Source organism: Salarias fasciatus, chromosome 16 (assembly GCF_902148845.1).
Source record: "Salarias fasciatus chromosome 16, fSalaFa1.1, whole genome shotgun sequence".
Classification (NCBI taxonomy): Eukaryota; Metazoa; Chordata; class Actinopteri; order Blenniiformes; family Blenniidae; genus Salarias; species Salarias fasciatus.
In genome coordinates, this window is record NC_043760.1 from 29,278,142 (window position 1) to 29,295,559 (window position 17,418).

At 45.1% G+C, this 17,418-nt stretch overlaps 2 protein-coding genes across 2 annotated transcripts in view; one reads left to right on the forward strand and one right to left on the reverse strand.

Moving 5' to 3' along the window:
* The window catches only part of LOC115403081 (vertebrate ancient opsin), a 35,846-nt gene extending 35,603 nt beyond the window's left edge, over window positions 1-243 (reverse strand). The window contains 1 exon segment of the mRNA XM_075410458.1: window positions 17-243. The gene's annotated coding sequence lies outside the window, so the exon portion shown is untranslated.
* A 10,217-nt stretch (window positions 244-10,460) lies between these two features.
* The window catches only part of uxs1 (UDP-glucuronate decarboxylase 1), a 38,939-nt gene continuing 31,981 nt past the window's right edge, over window positions 10,461-17,418 (forward strand). The window contains exon 1 of the mRNA XM_030112197.1: window positions 10,461-11,246. Within this exon, the coding sequence (XP_029968057.1) occupies window positions 11,159-11,246 (88 nt within the window). The 5' untranslated portion in view covers window positions 10,461-11,158. The remainder of the gene's footprint in view (window positions 11,247-17,418) is intronic.

Below are 17,418 nucleotides of genomic sequence, written 5' to 3' on the forward strand. Positions count from 1 at the left end.
GAGCGCCACCTGTTACCTTGACGCGCCGTCTCCGTCTCCTCCACGTGCGAGACGCCGCTTCGTATGTCTTATGTCTGATCGGACTGCCTCACTCAATTAATCCCATGTACAAGTGACTCAAGCCTTTCCTGCTTGTCGTGGGCGGTCAACACTTTCCGGTTGTTCATTGTAATCCGCGCTCGCAGTGGAGACTCCGGCAAGGTGGACGGATCGGTCTGCGGCGCGCGCGAAGCTCCGACAGGATTTTTGGCAAGACGGCTATTGCGTCACGAGACGCAGGAATGCAAGAGGCCCGGGGGGTTCGTGTGTGTGTGTGTGTGTGTGTGTGTGTGTGTGTGTGTGTGTGTGATATTGCACATTGACCCACAGGGACTTAACGCTACATCGACGCAAATTTATACAGTTATGCATTTATTTGCAAAAAAAAAAAAAAAAAAAAAAAAAAAAAAAATATATATATATATATATGCAAATCTCAAAGTGCTCCAGCTCAATTTTATGTATCCATGGGAGCAGTCAGTGAGGAATAAAAGCGAGCATATCTATTATCTAAAAGCGAACGCAGGGATATTCCGGGCTGAAACGGAGGAGGGATTGTAAACTGTGATAAAGAGAAATACTCCAGGGCTCTTTTGAAGCTGGTTAGGAGGCATTCCACAGGCAAGGAGCAGCCGAGCAGAAAGACCAATCCAGCATGGTGCAGGATTATGTCCTGGTGGGTGGAGACAGCTGGAGACTGAGGAAAACGTCTGCTGAGCCGGGTTTTGGTGTGCAGGTTGCCTTCCGGCCTTCTGGCGGTGGAGACCACTGCTACAGACAGTCAGTCGGTATAATGGGACTCAGATTGTCTGACAGTGGATGTTAACTCTTCATCCAGAGTCCAGTTCTGTTCGCAGCAGAAGGTTTGCTGGTCTGGTGTCCGACAAACCTTCATCCATAGACTGAACCAAACGCAGTGTGTGCCGTCGTGTGTGTCGTCTCTCTACGAGCGACGCCTCAGCTCTTCCGGAGCTGCAGTGAACATGTTGCGGTGTGTTTACGGCTGCATCCTTCACACGGGGTTGATAACAGTCTCCAGCGGGCCTGCGCGCTCGATAACGGCCTCCGGTCTGCATATGCTGCAGATAAAGCGCGCTGAGCTCAAGAGGAACTGGGCCCTACTTTCACATATGTAGGGAGTGATAAGAACCAGGAAGTGCCACTCAGTCCGACCAGCACTGAGAGCAGTGAATGCATCCTTTCAGTTCAATCCTGCATCTCCTCAGTCTTCCTGAAGGAACGGAGGACCAGCCAGCGCTTCCTCAGGACTCCACTCAACGGTGTGCCGAGACCAGTTTGTCAAAGAGTCGTGATGAAAGAGGCGCATGGCGCTGATAGCTCAGTTTCCCATAATGCCCGGCTTCCCCGTTTGCTCACTCTGAAGGAGATAATTCAAAGTCAGTTTAGAGCAGCGGATTGAATAAAGCAGGAGTGTCAAATATCAGGACCAGGTTTGGAAAGTCATGCACGTATTCTAACAGTTTCGGGGGGAGTTTCACTTCACTGACATTTCACTGTATTTAGCATCAGAAGGTTTCACTTAAATGGAGTCATTCTCAGTAGAAATTTAAAAAATATAGACGTTTTCATCATGTATATTCTGCTCCACGTTTAAATTTAAAGGTTATTAAGCCACTATTTTGCCCACTAAAGATGAAAGTGGGTGTTATGTGGTAGCCTCGTAAACCAGACCCGCCCACTCCTCATCCACATTTGGATTTGGAGTTAAGCTTATCTCTTGAGCTCATCTCCAAAATCCAAAACGGATGAGGAGTGGGCGGGTCTGGTTTACGAGGCAAGTTATGTGGACCCTGAACTGAGAGGTGCTTTACCCTCCAGACATAAACGCAGAATTACACAGATGTTCAACTGCTACTATCAAGAGATGGTTTGGATGATTTTTCAAATGTGAGGCTGGAACTAACAAATAATGAGCATAACCATCGATGAACCTAGAGCGCTGAGAGAGGCTGAGGCTGAATCAGGCTCAGTGAGGCTGCATGAGGCTGCATGAGGCTGCATGAGGCTGAATCAGGCTCAGTGAGGCTGCATGAGGCTGAATCAGGCTGCATGAGCTGCATGAGGCTGCATGAGGCTGAATCAGGCTCAGTGAGGCTGCATGAGGCTGAATCAGGCTGCATGAGGCTGCATGAGGCTTCCAGGTTGATGCTCTGCTGCTCACTCTGTTTACAGTGAGAAATGGAAATGGATGCTTCGATTGAATGAGAAGCTGTGGTTCACATTCCCTGTTTTTAATTATTTATTCCTCATATTTAAAATGTCAGAGTGTGTCGTTTCACGCGTTCCTCCTGTCCAGCTGAGAACTCATCCCCACAGAGTAAATTCTCTCTGTTCTCGTCTCCCAGCGGGAGTTCTGATCGGGTCCTTCTCCAGCCTGATCCTGTGATTCGCTGACAAAAACCCCTGATGCCCATCATTCATGTAAATCCCCCAAACGTGACTTTCAGCAGGACTTTCTGTGTATTCTCTGATCATCTGGTGCATCTCCTGAATAAATCCATGCGTGGCTCACTTTCAGCTGAAGAAATGTAAATATCACTGTTAAACATGCTTCTCGTGTGAAATATGATCGCAGGCTGGACCACCACATTTTTATCTGTGTTATTTTAGAGTAAATCAGAAAACGGGTGGAGCGGCGTGGTTATATATCACTGCAGTGCCTGAGACATGTTGCCCCACACTCAGGGAGCGATGTTAAAATAAAAAAAAAAGGCCCATAATTAAAGACATGGTTTCACCCTGGAAGCTCGTCTCTGAAGGAAAATAATGGGAAGCAGTTTGAAAACTTAACAGACGGTGATCAGTAGTCCTCAGAGATTGCTGAGTCCTTGAGATCGCTGTTATTAGGAAGACTTTTCATTTTCATTTTAAAACCACAGCTAGTTTGTTTGACTTCATTTGTGGTGATCCGAGCGGGCGTGGTCCAGGAGGAAGAACCCTCCGCTAAAACTCCCTGTACGGACGAGTCCTGTTCCAACGGCGTGAACCCGGCACTAATTCCTCTGGCGAGCAGTGGAGCTGCTCCGTCTTCACTCCGCTCCTATTCGCTAAGCTGTTGATCACTCAGAAAGAGCAGAAGTGACCGGACCGGAGCTGGATGCGGCGGTCTGCGTGCCCGTCCCCCGTTCTGAACAGCTGTCACATGGCCCGCTACCAAATGGCGCCCCGGCAGATGGGCCGCGCCTGAAACCGTCTCAGAGGGATTTTATCAGCCAGTCACATCGCCGCATTAAACACCTTTAAAAGAAAAGAAAAGATGAGAAGCAGTAGGTGATATAATGGAAAGAATTTTCATCTCCTCCAGCGCCACAGAGGAGAGAGGGAGGGACGGTGCCGTGATGGTGTGATTACCGAACGGGTGAAGGCTGATCTCTGAGTCTTCACTCAGAAACTCGGCCTGCTGGGAAGACGAGAGCTAGAGAAGAGAGGACGGTCTCAACATCTCCAAGAATGGCTCATCAGGATCGATGAGAACGGCCGTTTATTTACATTCCTGTTTCCAGCAGGTGCGCTCTCTGCTTGCTGTCGGTGTTTGCACACCATTAGTCGATCTCGCTGTGAACTGGAGGAATATGTGTGTGTCTGCGTGCCGACCCGGCCACCATCTGAAGCCCCCAGCAGACTGGAAGCTCAGTGCCGTCTGACTTTACGTTTATCATCCATCACTGAGCTGTGACGACCGCCGTTATGAATGCACCGCGCAGTCAGACGACAGAGTAAAAAAATACATTTCGATTATGAAAACATTGTCAAGTTTGAAGCCTGGAGCCAGACAATGAATCAGAAATGTCACGAAATGTCAACATTTTCAATTATAATGTCAGTTATCTAAAAGTTATCTGCAGGTGTAGCTGAAAAGTCTGAAGAGTAAACTGTGCATATTCTCCAATCGGCATAAAAAGCTGGAATGTTTCAGTGATTCATGGCTTTGGTTTTCATCGCTCTGGCCTGCAGGTTAGAAAACAGAACAAGCATGGCTCAGATTATAATAATATGTGATTTCACTTTCAAACTGAGCGAGTCTAAAGCTGATCAGCTCCAGTTCACCACCCCAGTCTGTTATTTTCACACTGCGTGCCCAGTGACCCTTATAAGACGCTTCTCTGATCAAGACTCTTTTCACATGTACTTGTGCACCAATGTTAAATACAACCGACACATGTTTGTAAAAAACTGTTCGTTTTGATCAATTCCAAGCACTTCTGATCACCTCTCTTATGACGTGATCAATAAACTGGAGCAGTTTTAGTGAAATCAGTCCATGGCCTCATTCTGTCCCTCCACATGGACGTCTGCTGTCTGGCCCCCTGCTGTGCTCCAAACATGAAGACTCCAGCCACCAGGGGTCATTAGAAAATATCTAATAAGATGCAGTTGACCTCATTGGCCTTGTTAATCATCATGACTGAATCAGTATTAATAAAATTGGACATTACCAGCCCCATGAATTAGATTTGATTGATTCTGAACAAAAACGATGATTTTTATGAGGGTGCTTTGAAATATAATCTAATTGCTGCCGGCTCTCAGGGAATTTAGGGGCCAAGATACGGCCAACTGCAGTAGGAAATAAAGGGTAATTATCTGGAGGCTGCATGAGCTAATAAAAGAAATATCAATATGGATATGAGCAGTTATAGGAAAAGAATCAATTAGCAACCTCCTCTCGGTTTGTCGTGCAGTCAGTGAAGTGTAAGACAGATTTCTAATGGGATAAAGCTGTGTTTGTATTCATTCCATGCTGCAATGCAAACATACAGACAATATAATACCTTTACAGAGCAGCTATAGACCTGAGAGCAACACGATCGGAATTTTAAAAAACATGAAAAAATATTATTCATAAGGGCTCAGTTCATTTACATCCCCTCTTCTTACTGCACATTCAATGACTGAATGTTTTGCATCATGGCTCGGGGCTGTTGTGGCTCAGATGGTACCCGGGTCATTTGGTGTCCTTGGACAACAGACTAGTTCCCCTCTGCTCCCTGTGGAGAGACAAGCTCTGTCACCGGCGCTCTGCAGCCCTGCTGTGGACAGGACACTGCTGTGAGGACAGAGGACAGGACACTGCTGTGAGGACAGAGGACAGGACACTGCTGTGAGGACAGGAGGAGGACAGGACACTGCTGTGAGGACAGAGGACAGGACACTGCTGTGAGGACAGAGGACAGGACACTGCTGTGAGGACAGGAGGAGGACAGGACACTGCTGTGAGGACAGGAGGAGGACAGGACACTGCTGTGAGGACAGGAGACTGGGACTGACAGCAACGCTGGAGAGGACAGGTGAGGGCTGAGGATGGACGGCATGGCTGCGGTGCATCGTCCATCCATCCATCCCCATTATCCAGCCATCATCCATCCATCATCCATCCATCATCCATCCATTATCCAGCCATCATCCATCCATCATCCATCCATCATCCATCCATTATCCAGCCATCATCCGTCCATCATCCACCCATTATCCATTTAGTCATCATCCATCCATCCATTCATTCAAATCCATCCATCCATCCATCCATTCATCCATTCATTCAAATCCATCCATCCATCCATCATCCAGCCATCAACCATCCATCATCCATCCATCCGTCCATCCATCCATCCATCCATCCATCCATCCATAATCCATCCATCATCCAGCCAACAACCATCCATCAACCATCCATCATCCATCCATCATTCGTCCATTATACATCTATTCGTCATCCGATCATCCATCCATCCATCCATCCAGCCATCCATCCATCCATCCATCCATCCAGTCATTCAAATCCATCCATCCATCATCCATCCATCATCCATCCATCATCCATCCATCATCCGTCCATTATTCATCTATTTGTCATCCAATCAACCATCTATCTATTCATTCAAATCCATCCATCCATCCATCCATCCATCCATGACTTCACTGCTTCACTAGTGTAAGGCAGTCATTCCCAATCTTTTTTTTTCTAGGGACTCAAATGTTTAAGATTGTAAACCTAGATGGACGCTCACATCACTGTCACACAATGAAAGCAAATAAAACAAAAATACACTGTCGTGTGCCCTGTGAACACTGTCCTTGTTATCTTCAGTGAGTTTTTCCTTTCAGAGGATCAACTCGATGGGTTCACCATTGGTGTTTTTTCAGCTTACATGGTTTCAAATGTCCGTTTTTCAGTTTTTCACTAAAAAAGATGCATTCAGGTTTATTTTTGTCGACTGCTTCCATGAAGCCACATTCTATGTAACTCTCCTGATGCTCTCTTCTCTTCTGAGCGATTCGTCTTTCTCTTCAGCCTGACCCTGACCTACTGCCTATTTTTTTCCCGCCGCTCATTTGTCAAGTTTACCTCTGTGTGCATTTTCCACGCTTTATTTAGGTTTTAAAAATACTTTTAAATAAGTGATACACACGTGAAGTGAAGGCGGAAGGTGAGTAGATTGTGACAATTGAAATGAATGCTATCTCACCTATTTTTAGGGACTCCAACCCCACCTTACCACACACACACACACACACCACACACCACACACACACACACACACACACACCACACACCCACACACGCCTTGGGGTCAGGCCCACTGTGCTCACGAGGAGCTGGAGGTTGTGGTTCTCCTGGGCAGAACCAGAGGGTGTGAGAGGAGTGATTGCGTTGAGGTTTCTGCCGGCGCCTCGTCCCTCATGCTCGCATGGAGCCGGTGCACGGACAGCATTCCTGGAAGCCTCCATACTGGCTTTTCACCTTCAGCGCTGTGATCAACTGAAACGCTCCGACTCTTTTTTGAAATGAAGCCAGTTCAAGACAGCTGGAATGAATGTGCATGTTCTTATTTCTGGCTCAGAAGGAGTCCCATGTAATTCCTTTTTGTTCCATTTTGCTGTACGTTCCCTTGTGAATCGTCAAAGCAGACAATTTTTTTTTTTTTTTTTTTTTAATTGCCAAATCGGTGCCTGAAGACAAACATATTTCTTCTGACATTTCGCTTTACCTCAGGCTGAGTCCCTACATACACTGTCAACTGTGAGACCTTTTGAAGAGACGCTTTAACAGGAAAAATGTACCTCAGGTGGTCTCCGGTCGGGAGCGCAGACATCTGAAAAATCGTTTGGATTCAGTGGGAAGAGTCTTCTGCAAATGCCAAAGGATCTGAACACTTATGAAGACGCCGCCGCATCAGCTGAATGTGCTTCGTGGAAATAATCTCCTCACATTCCCATCACCCTGCTTCCAGGATCGTTTTGCTTGAGGACGCCCCTGCCTGTGGGACGAGTGTTTCAGAGCGTCTGTCTTTGTCTTTGCGTCCCCATCCTCTGACCGTGACTCACCTGAACGTGGGAGTGGCGCGAGGCCTGCGGGGAAAACGACGGCGTGGAGTCAGCATTGCTGCCGAGGTCACTGGGAAATGTTTCTGCTTCTGCTCGTGTGTGTGTGTGTGTGGTGTGTGTGTGTGTGTGTGTGGTGTGCATGCAGTGGATCGCACATGTGTGTGCGTTCCTGAAGTAATTGGTGGATTGGATGTGTGTGAGCGCTCTTATCGTCTGGGTGTTTAACGACCCGTCTCTGACCCTGCCTTGCTGCCTTGCTGCCTTGCGTCCCGCCAGCCGGAGCTCCACCTCTGGGTTCTCCTCGGCGATCTCTTCTGCCTGATCCCGTCTGCAGATGTCGCGGCTAATCGTCCAAAATCCCAAAATAGAAATGTTAAAAAAAAGCAGCTTCATTTTCTGCTCCGTCCACATTTCAGTGAGACGAGCTCATTTCTGTCAGAGCTGCTTCTGGACGACAGCTGCAGTGACGGCCGGTTCCGTTGTTTCCCGGCATCAAATCACAGAAGTCTGCTTAAAACGCAGCTGAGCTAAACAACAGAAATCCGCGGTCGTGATGCTTTCAGCCGATGCAGCCGTGTTGAGGTTGATCAGAGCGCCGATCAGCCCTGCAGCATTGACCTTCGCTGAGTGTTCAGTTTATCTGGCCTTAAGTTCAAGTTTCTGGTTTACACTAGAAATGCTTTTCCGTCTGCTTTAAATTAAGTGATAGATTTTTTTTTTCTCGATTTCTTTTTCCTTTTCTTTGCATAACCTCATTCAACCCTCTCAAGGTTGCTCACTTTGTACCGAGTAACTGCTGCTTCCGTTTGAGAACGTCAGTTTCTCGTTACAGCCTCAACAAATACAAACGTGATGCTGAGGATTTCATCAGCTGAAGTACTAGATCAAGTTGTCTCGTGTGTCGTATTGCTATTTGCTACTATTAAAACCTCAATCTGAACTCACTGAGTTCCGAGTTTACAAGAATCAGCAAGGCCTTTTCAGTGGATTCAGTGCGTCAAGCAGTCACGGTACTGGTATTTTCTTCACCTTTGACCTCACCTTGAAGCACAGACTCCATGTGGGACTGGAAGCATTCCTCCTAAATGTTGGCCGACCACTTGCTCCTCCGTTTTCAAATAGTTCACCATTTGAAAGAACACTGATGATAGTGAATGCGTGTCCTTTACTCTACGTCTTCTTCAATAAACGAATATTATGTACAGAAAAAATCCAGAGCCAACCGACCCATCCATCTTCTGTTTGACTTTATCTGACTGTTACACAGTTCCACTGAGCTCTCCACCACTGCTCTCCCTAGGAAACGTCAGAAAAATCCACTGTCGGTACCTCATTGTGATTTTTCCGAGGCTGATTCATATTCATGGTGGTGACAGGTGTGTGTGCGTGAGCGCCGAGCGCCGTGACTTATCCTGATGTGCTGAACACGCCGCTCGGCTCGACGCCGACTCCTCCGAGGCCGCTGCTGCTGCAGAGCGCCATCGCCGGAGGAATGCAGCCAAGATAAATGGATAAAGCCCATCTCTGTAGCCTATTATGTGGACTTACATTCTTTTGCAGTCACATAAAGGTGATCTATTGGTCCCACAAAAATGTGCAGTCGGATCAATATTTTTTTTATGCTATGGGGGCATTTTGCTCCTCGCTCATCTGACACCAGTGGAAATTGGAAAAAGATGTATATTAAAATTTAATTGGATGTATACAAAACACTTCACTGTATTGCAACACAGGAACAAAAACACCCTGTGAAGGCGTAACACTGGGATAAATGAAACCTTTGCAGTTTAAATTGTGACAATATTAAAAACTGAGATGAAAATGGACCAACATCAAAATCAATAGTTTAGAAAATAGCAGCTGATTGCAGGCGTGGAGAATTTGTTTGGCATAAAAACACCCGGACAAACAGATATCTGCAGCGTTCTCCAGTACCTGATAAACACTGCTGCATCGCTGATGCTGGGATTCACAGTGTTGCTTTTCAGCGAGTTCAAACCAGTTTAACTGGAAAAATATTGAAAGCTTTACCTTTATTATGTTTCACTACTTGTCTTTATATCCGTTGCCTTTCCACTTTGATCTTTGCTGCTGGCATTACTTTAGGCATAATTCCAGTTTGTCTAAAATATTGTGGAGGAAAAATCTCTTCTTGTCTCAGTTTGACCCAACAGTCACGGCAAGTTTAATCTACAACCTTGACTTTAAATATGAGTGTTTCAATGACCTTGTGTCTGTGTCATGCTGGGAAGTGTCTCTCTTCCTGATGCACTCTGTGCTTTCTCCTCTCCGCCCTCCATCTCTGTCCTTGTCCCAGTCCCTGTCCCTGCCTGCAGGTGTCTCTGGTATTGGCGCTCAGGGAGTTTCCAGTCAGTGCTTCCTGCTTCCTTCAGCATCAACCCTGTTGTTCTCCATGGTACTCCATTTAGAGCAGCAGTAGTCAATTAACTGAAGGTGAATACATGAAATCCAGGTCACTTGTAGAAATCTAGAGAGAAAATGTCACTTCATTTGGATCACTGCGCATGTCACATATCAAAACAATGAGGTAACACTTCTGCTCTGAATCAGCCAAGTTCTGCAATTCCCGTGACTATTTTAGACTGATAATGTGTGAAAGTGAAAACAGTGAGAGGTCAAAATCATAAATTGTGCACACCAAAAAAATAAAGCTGCAGCCTCCACCCATCCACTGGAGCCAGTCCCAGCAAGAACAGGGTACACCTGGGACAGGTCCATCACAGGACAAACAGAGGCACAACAAGCCCACATGTACCTAGGGGCAGTTTAGGATCACTAATTAACCTCATCGAATCAACACACAACCTTAGGGTTTAATACAGGAATCAAAATCCTTCATTTTGGAAAGGAAAAAGAGATCCTATCTATCTATCTCTCTAAGTTTGATGAAGCTGTAGAAAGTGGCGTCTTGCATTAAAAGCAACGTTGTTGTTTTTTCCTGAGAAAACATTCCTAAAGTATCAAACTACTGAAAAAGTCCTCATGACATAAAAGTGGCATTGTTGCTCTGACAGTGACGTCACACCGTCAGGACAGCTCAGGCTGCTCAATCGAGCACCGACAGATCGCTCCTCAGTGATCCTCGGCCCAGCTCACAGACATAAACTCCGGCATGTGTACGTTTTTTACCCTTAAACTGAGCGGATACTTATTCCGTCGGCACGCAGGTAGCTATTACTGCCAGGCTTGATTCTCGGGTGCTGTTATTTACTTATTTTATTTTAGCGACATCTATGAATTCTCGCTATCAGCTTAGCAACTTGCTAGCCAGGCGCAGCTAACGTGAAGCTAACGGCTAGCCGCTCGGCTTCTCTTCATATGTTTACGCGACGTTAGTTTGTTGCCTTTTTCCGAGCGCGCACGTCCATGAACCAGACTGGCAGGCGGCGGCGTGCGCGGCGGTGTGTGTGAGTGTGTGTTCGGCGCAGCGGACGGATGGCGCTGGAGACAGAGCGCTGAAGTGAGCGCTGGGACACGGTGTCACCTGCCACCTGAGACCGCCTGCTGCCTGCTACCTGCGCGCCCGCCGCTAGCCACGTAGCCCCGCCGCCGTCCTGTCGACGTAGCAGAGCGCGACCCGGCTCCTCTGTTAACGGTTAACATGGAGTAAAGAGGTGCCGAGGCGGTAGAGCAGCCGAGAAAACTCCGACAGCAAACTCCGCGGGGGGAGGAGATGAGCGATAGTGGGTCAGAATGCGCTAGCTGGACCTGAGCGCCATCCGGTTCCTGGTCCAGTCGCTCCCAGCTGGAGATGAAGCGGCTTGTCTGGATGATCTCAAGTCTAAACAGAAGGATGATGAAGCTCCTCTTGGCCCTCGCTTTGGTCGCCTACATTGCCTGTAAGTACAGTGAAGTGTGTTCTCCCTGAGAACAATATCATATTGTTTATTCTCAACGAGGCCACTCAAGGCAAGCATCCCTGTGAGTGGGGTAAACCGGTGGTTCCCGACCTTTTGAGGGACCTGGATAGCAATGTAAACTGACCTCATCCCCACAACACCTGGACAATTATCAAAAACAAAAGTTGGAGGAGCTCCATAAGTACTCTGTTATAATACGCTATTGTGTTGGGTGAGTTCCTTTCTCTGGGTTCATACTTCAAACTTTAATTCACCAGTTTTTCAGTGTTTTTGTTGTTTCTCTGAAGCCAGAATGGTTCAGCTATTTCTTTCAGACTAGCTTCCTCTGTGTAATTTGTTCTACTTTGTGAGCTTACCTTGTGTAAACCACAGACAGGATGTTCTCGTCCAGCGCTGAAATCCTTGAGAGATTCTGATATTTCTTTAGATTGCTAATAGAAATTGTTAAAACCTGAGGTTTTGGGTGACAGAAAGGAAGAGCGGCTGGGATTATTTCCTCACTGTGGTGTTTTTCTTGGTGTATACAGCACATGTGACACTTTTCAGGGGCGAGATGAGGTTAGCCAGGAAAATACATGAAGTTTAAGTGTCTGTGGCCTCTCAGGCAGGGTACAGTGGAATTTGTCGCCTAAAGCTCCTGAAGCTGGTGCCACTTCAGTCACAAATAATAGTTTACTTGCAGAATCCTCAAACTGTTAAAGCTGTAGCACAACTAGAGCTAAGTGGTTAAAATACTACACTTACTGTCACACTTAGACTTAATAGAATTTTTAGGATTTGAGGATAAGTAAAAGCATCATATAAGGTTAGAGGTCATCATCCATTTCTTTTTTTTAACAATGCTACTTCAAGGATGCCCAGTATTACAAACAAGTTATTATTAATACACTGAATGATAGTTGCACCATTAATCAACATAAATGTTTGGATATGTGAAGAAGTCTTGATCAATAACTGTAATTTATTGTAACATATCTTGATCATGCTGCATTATTAATGTTAAGTTAATAGTTTTAAATGTGAACGTAAGTTAAGACGTCTGTGACAACCAATGAAATAATGACCAATAAGGTAATAACTTGCCAGTAATGTAATAAAGTAGTCAAACGTTTGTTGCAGTCAGGTAGATTAATCCGTTATTAACATGTTATGTGATGGACGTTCTTAGATTTTCGACTGCCACAGAAATCTCTGATGATGATCGTTGTTTTTGTTTTTCACTTTGAATGAATTGGCTCATTTATAAAACTCCAGTCACTTACATCTTGTATTTTTGGTCACATGACGACTTTAGTTTTAGGAAGTCAGGATCTCAAATTTTTAAATCATGTTGTTAATCCTGATGACTCTTAAACATCATGTCCCCTGGAATCACTGTGGGGTCTGTGTTCGCTCCTCCGGGTTTAGGTGAGACGACAGCAGAGGTGTAACAACTGTTTGATAATAATACTCGAGTAAAATGAAGGAGTAGGCTTTCCAAGACATTTACTGACTAACCTCTCGACTGTTAAAAACGTTTGGATCTGCAAATTCATACATTCATTATAACTATATATAAATATAAACATAAACAATATAACCTTTAGTACAGCAGGAAATAAAGACATCTTTGTAAAACAACACATTAAGGCAACTTTTGCTGCAACAAGTTGAGAGTTTTTTTTTTCTTTCAAAACGTTGCCCCAAGACATTCTAACAAACAAGAGACGTCATTTGTTTGCTCAGCGCCAAAAACATTTCACTCAAGCTGCTGTTCTTCCTTTTGGACTATCATGAATAGTCCTACAACCTTCCACGTCAGTTTGTAGATATATGTATATAAAACTGATCAAGACTATGGAAGTCATTTATTTTAGTAGGTCTTGGGAGTCATGTTGGGTGGAATGAGCATGGGTTCTGAAATTTAACGTGCTTTGCTCAAAACTCTTTGTGTGTGTGTGTGTGTGTGTGTGTGTGTGTGTGTGTGTGTGTGTGTGTGTGGTGTGTGTGTGTGTGTCTGTGTCTGTGTCTGTGTCTGTGTCTGTGTCTGTGTCTGTCTGTGTGTGTGTGTGTGCACAGCGAAATAATGTGACTATTCTGATGGATTCCAGCCAGAGCTAACGGTAATGAGCGGCATGAGGTCTGGTCTAACAGAGTGAAGCGGCGTTAATTTCTTCAGAATCGTTCTGAACAGCATCATGTCCCCGTAAAGCCTCGACCTCTTCACCCTCAGGCACACTCGCTAATTCACTCCATCATAAAGTCATTCTCTGGGTCAGGCCTTCTTCTCAGTGACCTAAAAAGCATCTTGAGTTGACACGTCTGACTCCGGATCGGTTGCGATAACAGAAGGGTGTGCTCGCTCTCACTTCTGTTCACAGTTAATTTTCCGAACGAATTCCATTATTAGCCGCCAGACTGGTCGACCTTCTTTTTGACTTCCTCCATAAATCCGTTGTTCTTTTTGTTTATTCAGTTTATGATCCTTGCCCTGAGCTACACAGTCTTCACGAGGCCCGGGGCAAAGTTCACGTCCTCTCAACACCAGATGCAGCGTGTAATATAATCAGTTTTGATAACCTACATTTGTTTTGAGGTCAGAAGTTTGCCGACCAGAAGCAGATTTCACAGCCACAGTCCAGCTGGCTGGTCGGTCCAGCACTGTGACGGGATGGGCTTCAAAACCGGTTCTGGTGCTTCTGTAAGTCCGGGCGGGGGCCCGGTCCTGCTGGAAGATGACATCTGCCTCTCCATACAGATCCTCAGCAGAAGGAACCATCAGGTCTAGAACACTCAGTCCTTCTTATCCTTGGCCCGGTTGAGACGCTTCCTACGTTGGCTCAGGCTCGCAAGAGGCTTGATCCGGGGAAGTTTAACTCTTTGAATGGAATTATGGAAATAAATACACTTCTCCATGATATTCAAATTTTTTGCAAAGGCTCTGTGGTCAAGTGTTCAAGCCGACTGCAGTTACTCTTTCAGCTTTTCTGTATTGAAACAGGAATATTAAATACACTAAAGTTAATGTCACGTAGGCCTGGGCGATTATATGATCGTGATTGGTGATCACGATTAATTTCCAGTCGATCAGACTGATCAGCTGTGAGCACATTTACTCGATCAGACATGGCAGAAATGTGCGTGACCACAGCCAATCACAGTCGACTTTTTCCTGCTCAACTTCCGCCTGTAAGTTGTCTGAGAAGTAAAGCAGCGAAGCAGATGAAGTCACCCATGACTTGTCGTTATCCTCTGAAGATGAGGCTGCTGTTGACAGGAAAGGCTGCTCCACGCCGCACCGCTGCTAGCACACTGATCCGCAAGGAATCTGGTCTTTTGAGTACAGGAGCTACTTGTGATAAAGTTTAACTAACGATCGTTCAGTTCTTCTCTTTTACTGAAAAAACGGTGCATCGCATCATTGAACATATCACCACGTCTTGCTGCTAACAACATGCAGAGAGAGCCTGCAGCGGCTGCAGCCCTTCTTCCTCTGTGGTGTCTGTGTGAAATAAGGTTGAACATGCAAACAGCACACCTAGTGGCATGAAGTGCAAATGCAGTCATGGCGTTGTCTGTGCGCCGTGGTCTGAATGAGGATCTCCCTGTTGTTATTCCAAATGTTTCAGAAACCAGAATATTTATCGTAACACGAATATTGACTGCACGTAAACGTAGCCAGTGTCGTCTTTTCAGGCCACTGCACTGTACGTGCAAAATTCTAAGAGGAGAGAAACGATCACATGCATGATTACTTTTGTCTATTTTTTTTTTTGTATTATTGTAGTGTTACATTTTAAATCTAATCTGTCCAGTCTAGATTATTTAAATTTTGTACATTTGATGCAAGCATTAATGATGGCCGCAGTATATTTAGCGTCATAACTTGAAAATAATGTTTACATTCCAAAGCACCTTCATTATCTCCAGGCGGTTTCTTTAGTTTTTTTAATCTTTTATAGCAACAAAAATCCTCAGGGCTGTAAACTGTCACACTTTAACTAACGATCGTTCAGTTCTTGTCTTTTACTTAAGAAAAATGGTGAATGGCAAGATTTTATTATCTTGGTGCTAGATTTTTTTTTTTTCCCATTTACTGCGCTGTTAAGTGAAATTGTTGTTATATTTTTCTATGTTTATATTAATTAATTTGCATTGCTATTTACTTGGTTTGTTAATAAAATGTTAAACTATTCTGTAGTTGTAGTTTTCAGTGCAGATGCTTTAAAACTTGTTTAAAAACAATATAACATATCGTGATTATAATCGAGATTGAATGATATGGGAAAAAAAAAATCGTGATCATTTTTTTTGCCATATCGCCCAGCCCTAATGTCACGTCTCCATCACCTCTCTGCAGCGCTCTGGTTTGAGTGGCACTCTGTTCTATCGGTATAATTGCACAGTGCACTGCTTTCCTGCGTGTGGTTTAATACCACAGGAGTGGCGAATTGAAGCCACCAACTGTTTATCTCCAGGCGGTTGTCTTCAAATATTTAACACAGGGCGGTGCGATGCTCATCTGTTTACATTAACATGATGGATTTAGGTGCAAAACAATCACCGCTGCACCGCCGCAGGCGTTTTTCTACTGGGAGTGAAGTGACAAAGTAAATCCATTCAGTTTGTATTCAACAAATTGGTAAATTTGTTGTTTAAAAAAATGATGACAGTGTTGTTGAAAGACGAAGGACCTGCGTCTTTGTTTGTGTCACTGTGTCATCTACTCTAAGTGGAGCAAATTCTGTCAAAAAAAGAGGATCTGCAGAACGAGCGTCTCTGTCGTTTACCTGTCCTGGAAGACGAGTTGATAACTCGGCTCAGTCAGTACATGATTTATACACGGTTAGAATGTTTAATGTCTGAAGCAGCGTTTCCTCCAGACCATGTGCGCTCTGCCCTTTACCCGCGGACGGATGGAGGTCGTCTGCCGCCAACACTTATTCCAATCAGCCGATTAATTGACCAGCAGCTGCGGCTGAGCGTCGGAGCTGTCAGCTCGGCTGAGTGGTGTGAAAATCAGCCGAGCGGCGCCGGCTTCCCGGCTCGGCACCTGTTTAGTTCCGTATCAGGTCATAATGAGGAGGAATGGCGGACAGAGACCTGTTGATACAGCCGCAGAAGATTCCAACCAGGAATCAGAGGAAAAATGGATTAAACTTCAGATTGCGGTGGAAGTGGTGGTTTTAATTTAATTCTGATGGGAAGCTGTGTGCTTGTCAGCGTGGTTCTTTCTTTGTTGGAACATTTCGTGCACATTACGTGTTTTGTTGTTGAAATGCTTGTTAATATTTTACTTTTTATTGATGCCACTCATTCACAGGGAAAGTGCATTTGTGGAACAGCTTGTAGAATTCATCTAGAGCTGCACAATACATAGAAAATATCTCAGTGTCACATCATCAGCATGTGCAGGATGTAAAAGACTGATCTGCCTCCATATGCTGGGCATTTAGGATCTGCAAATTCACAACCGCAGAATTTTACAGGGTTTATTAATCACAGTAAATTCACATAATTGTGCCATTAATTTAAAAGACTAGATATTTCATGCATGTTAGCCACAAGACAGACGTCAGAGGCATAAAGTCAAACAGTGGCTCCTCATAGGCTGCCGGTGGGAACATGTGCAGGTGTGATAATCAAACAGAACTGGAGACGAGAACAAGCTCTGATGTTTGAAGGAATCCTTGTTGAAACACAAACACATGTCCATCATCTACCTGTTGATTTAAATTAAGCTCATGTTGTTATCACGATGCTAACCATCTTCACATGTCCACTGATCGCACAGCCGACTGACTGCACTGTTTGGTGAGGTTCATATTAGTATTTTTAGTACTCAAAGTCAAAAATCCTCGGGGTATTCCTTTAAGAAACAAGACATTAGCTTTTTATTAGCTACTTTAAAAACAAGAGCAGCACAGACACCACTCAGTGGGAGCCTTAACCGTTACAGAGACCTTATTAAAGCCTGATTCAGAGTCCATCATGCAGCCCAAACCTGAAGGCTGTATTTCCACTGAGCACCTCTGCTCAGCTGCTCCGTCGCCGCTACTCGCTCCTGGACTGTAGGACCAAACTGGCTCTCTCTCACACACAGCCTGCTGTTAATGAGTCAGTCAGTCATACTTTAATCATGCGTGGTGTGTGAGCCTCGGAGCAAAGCCCT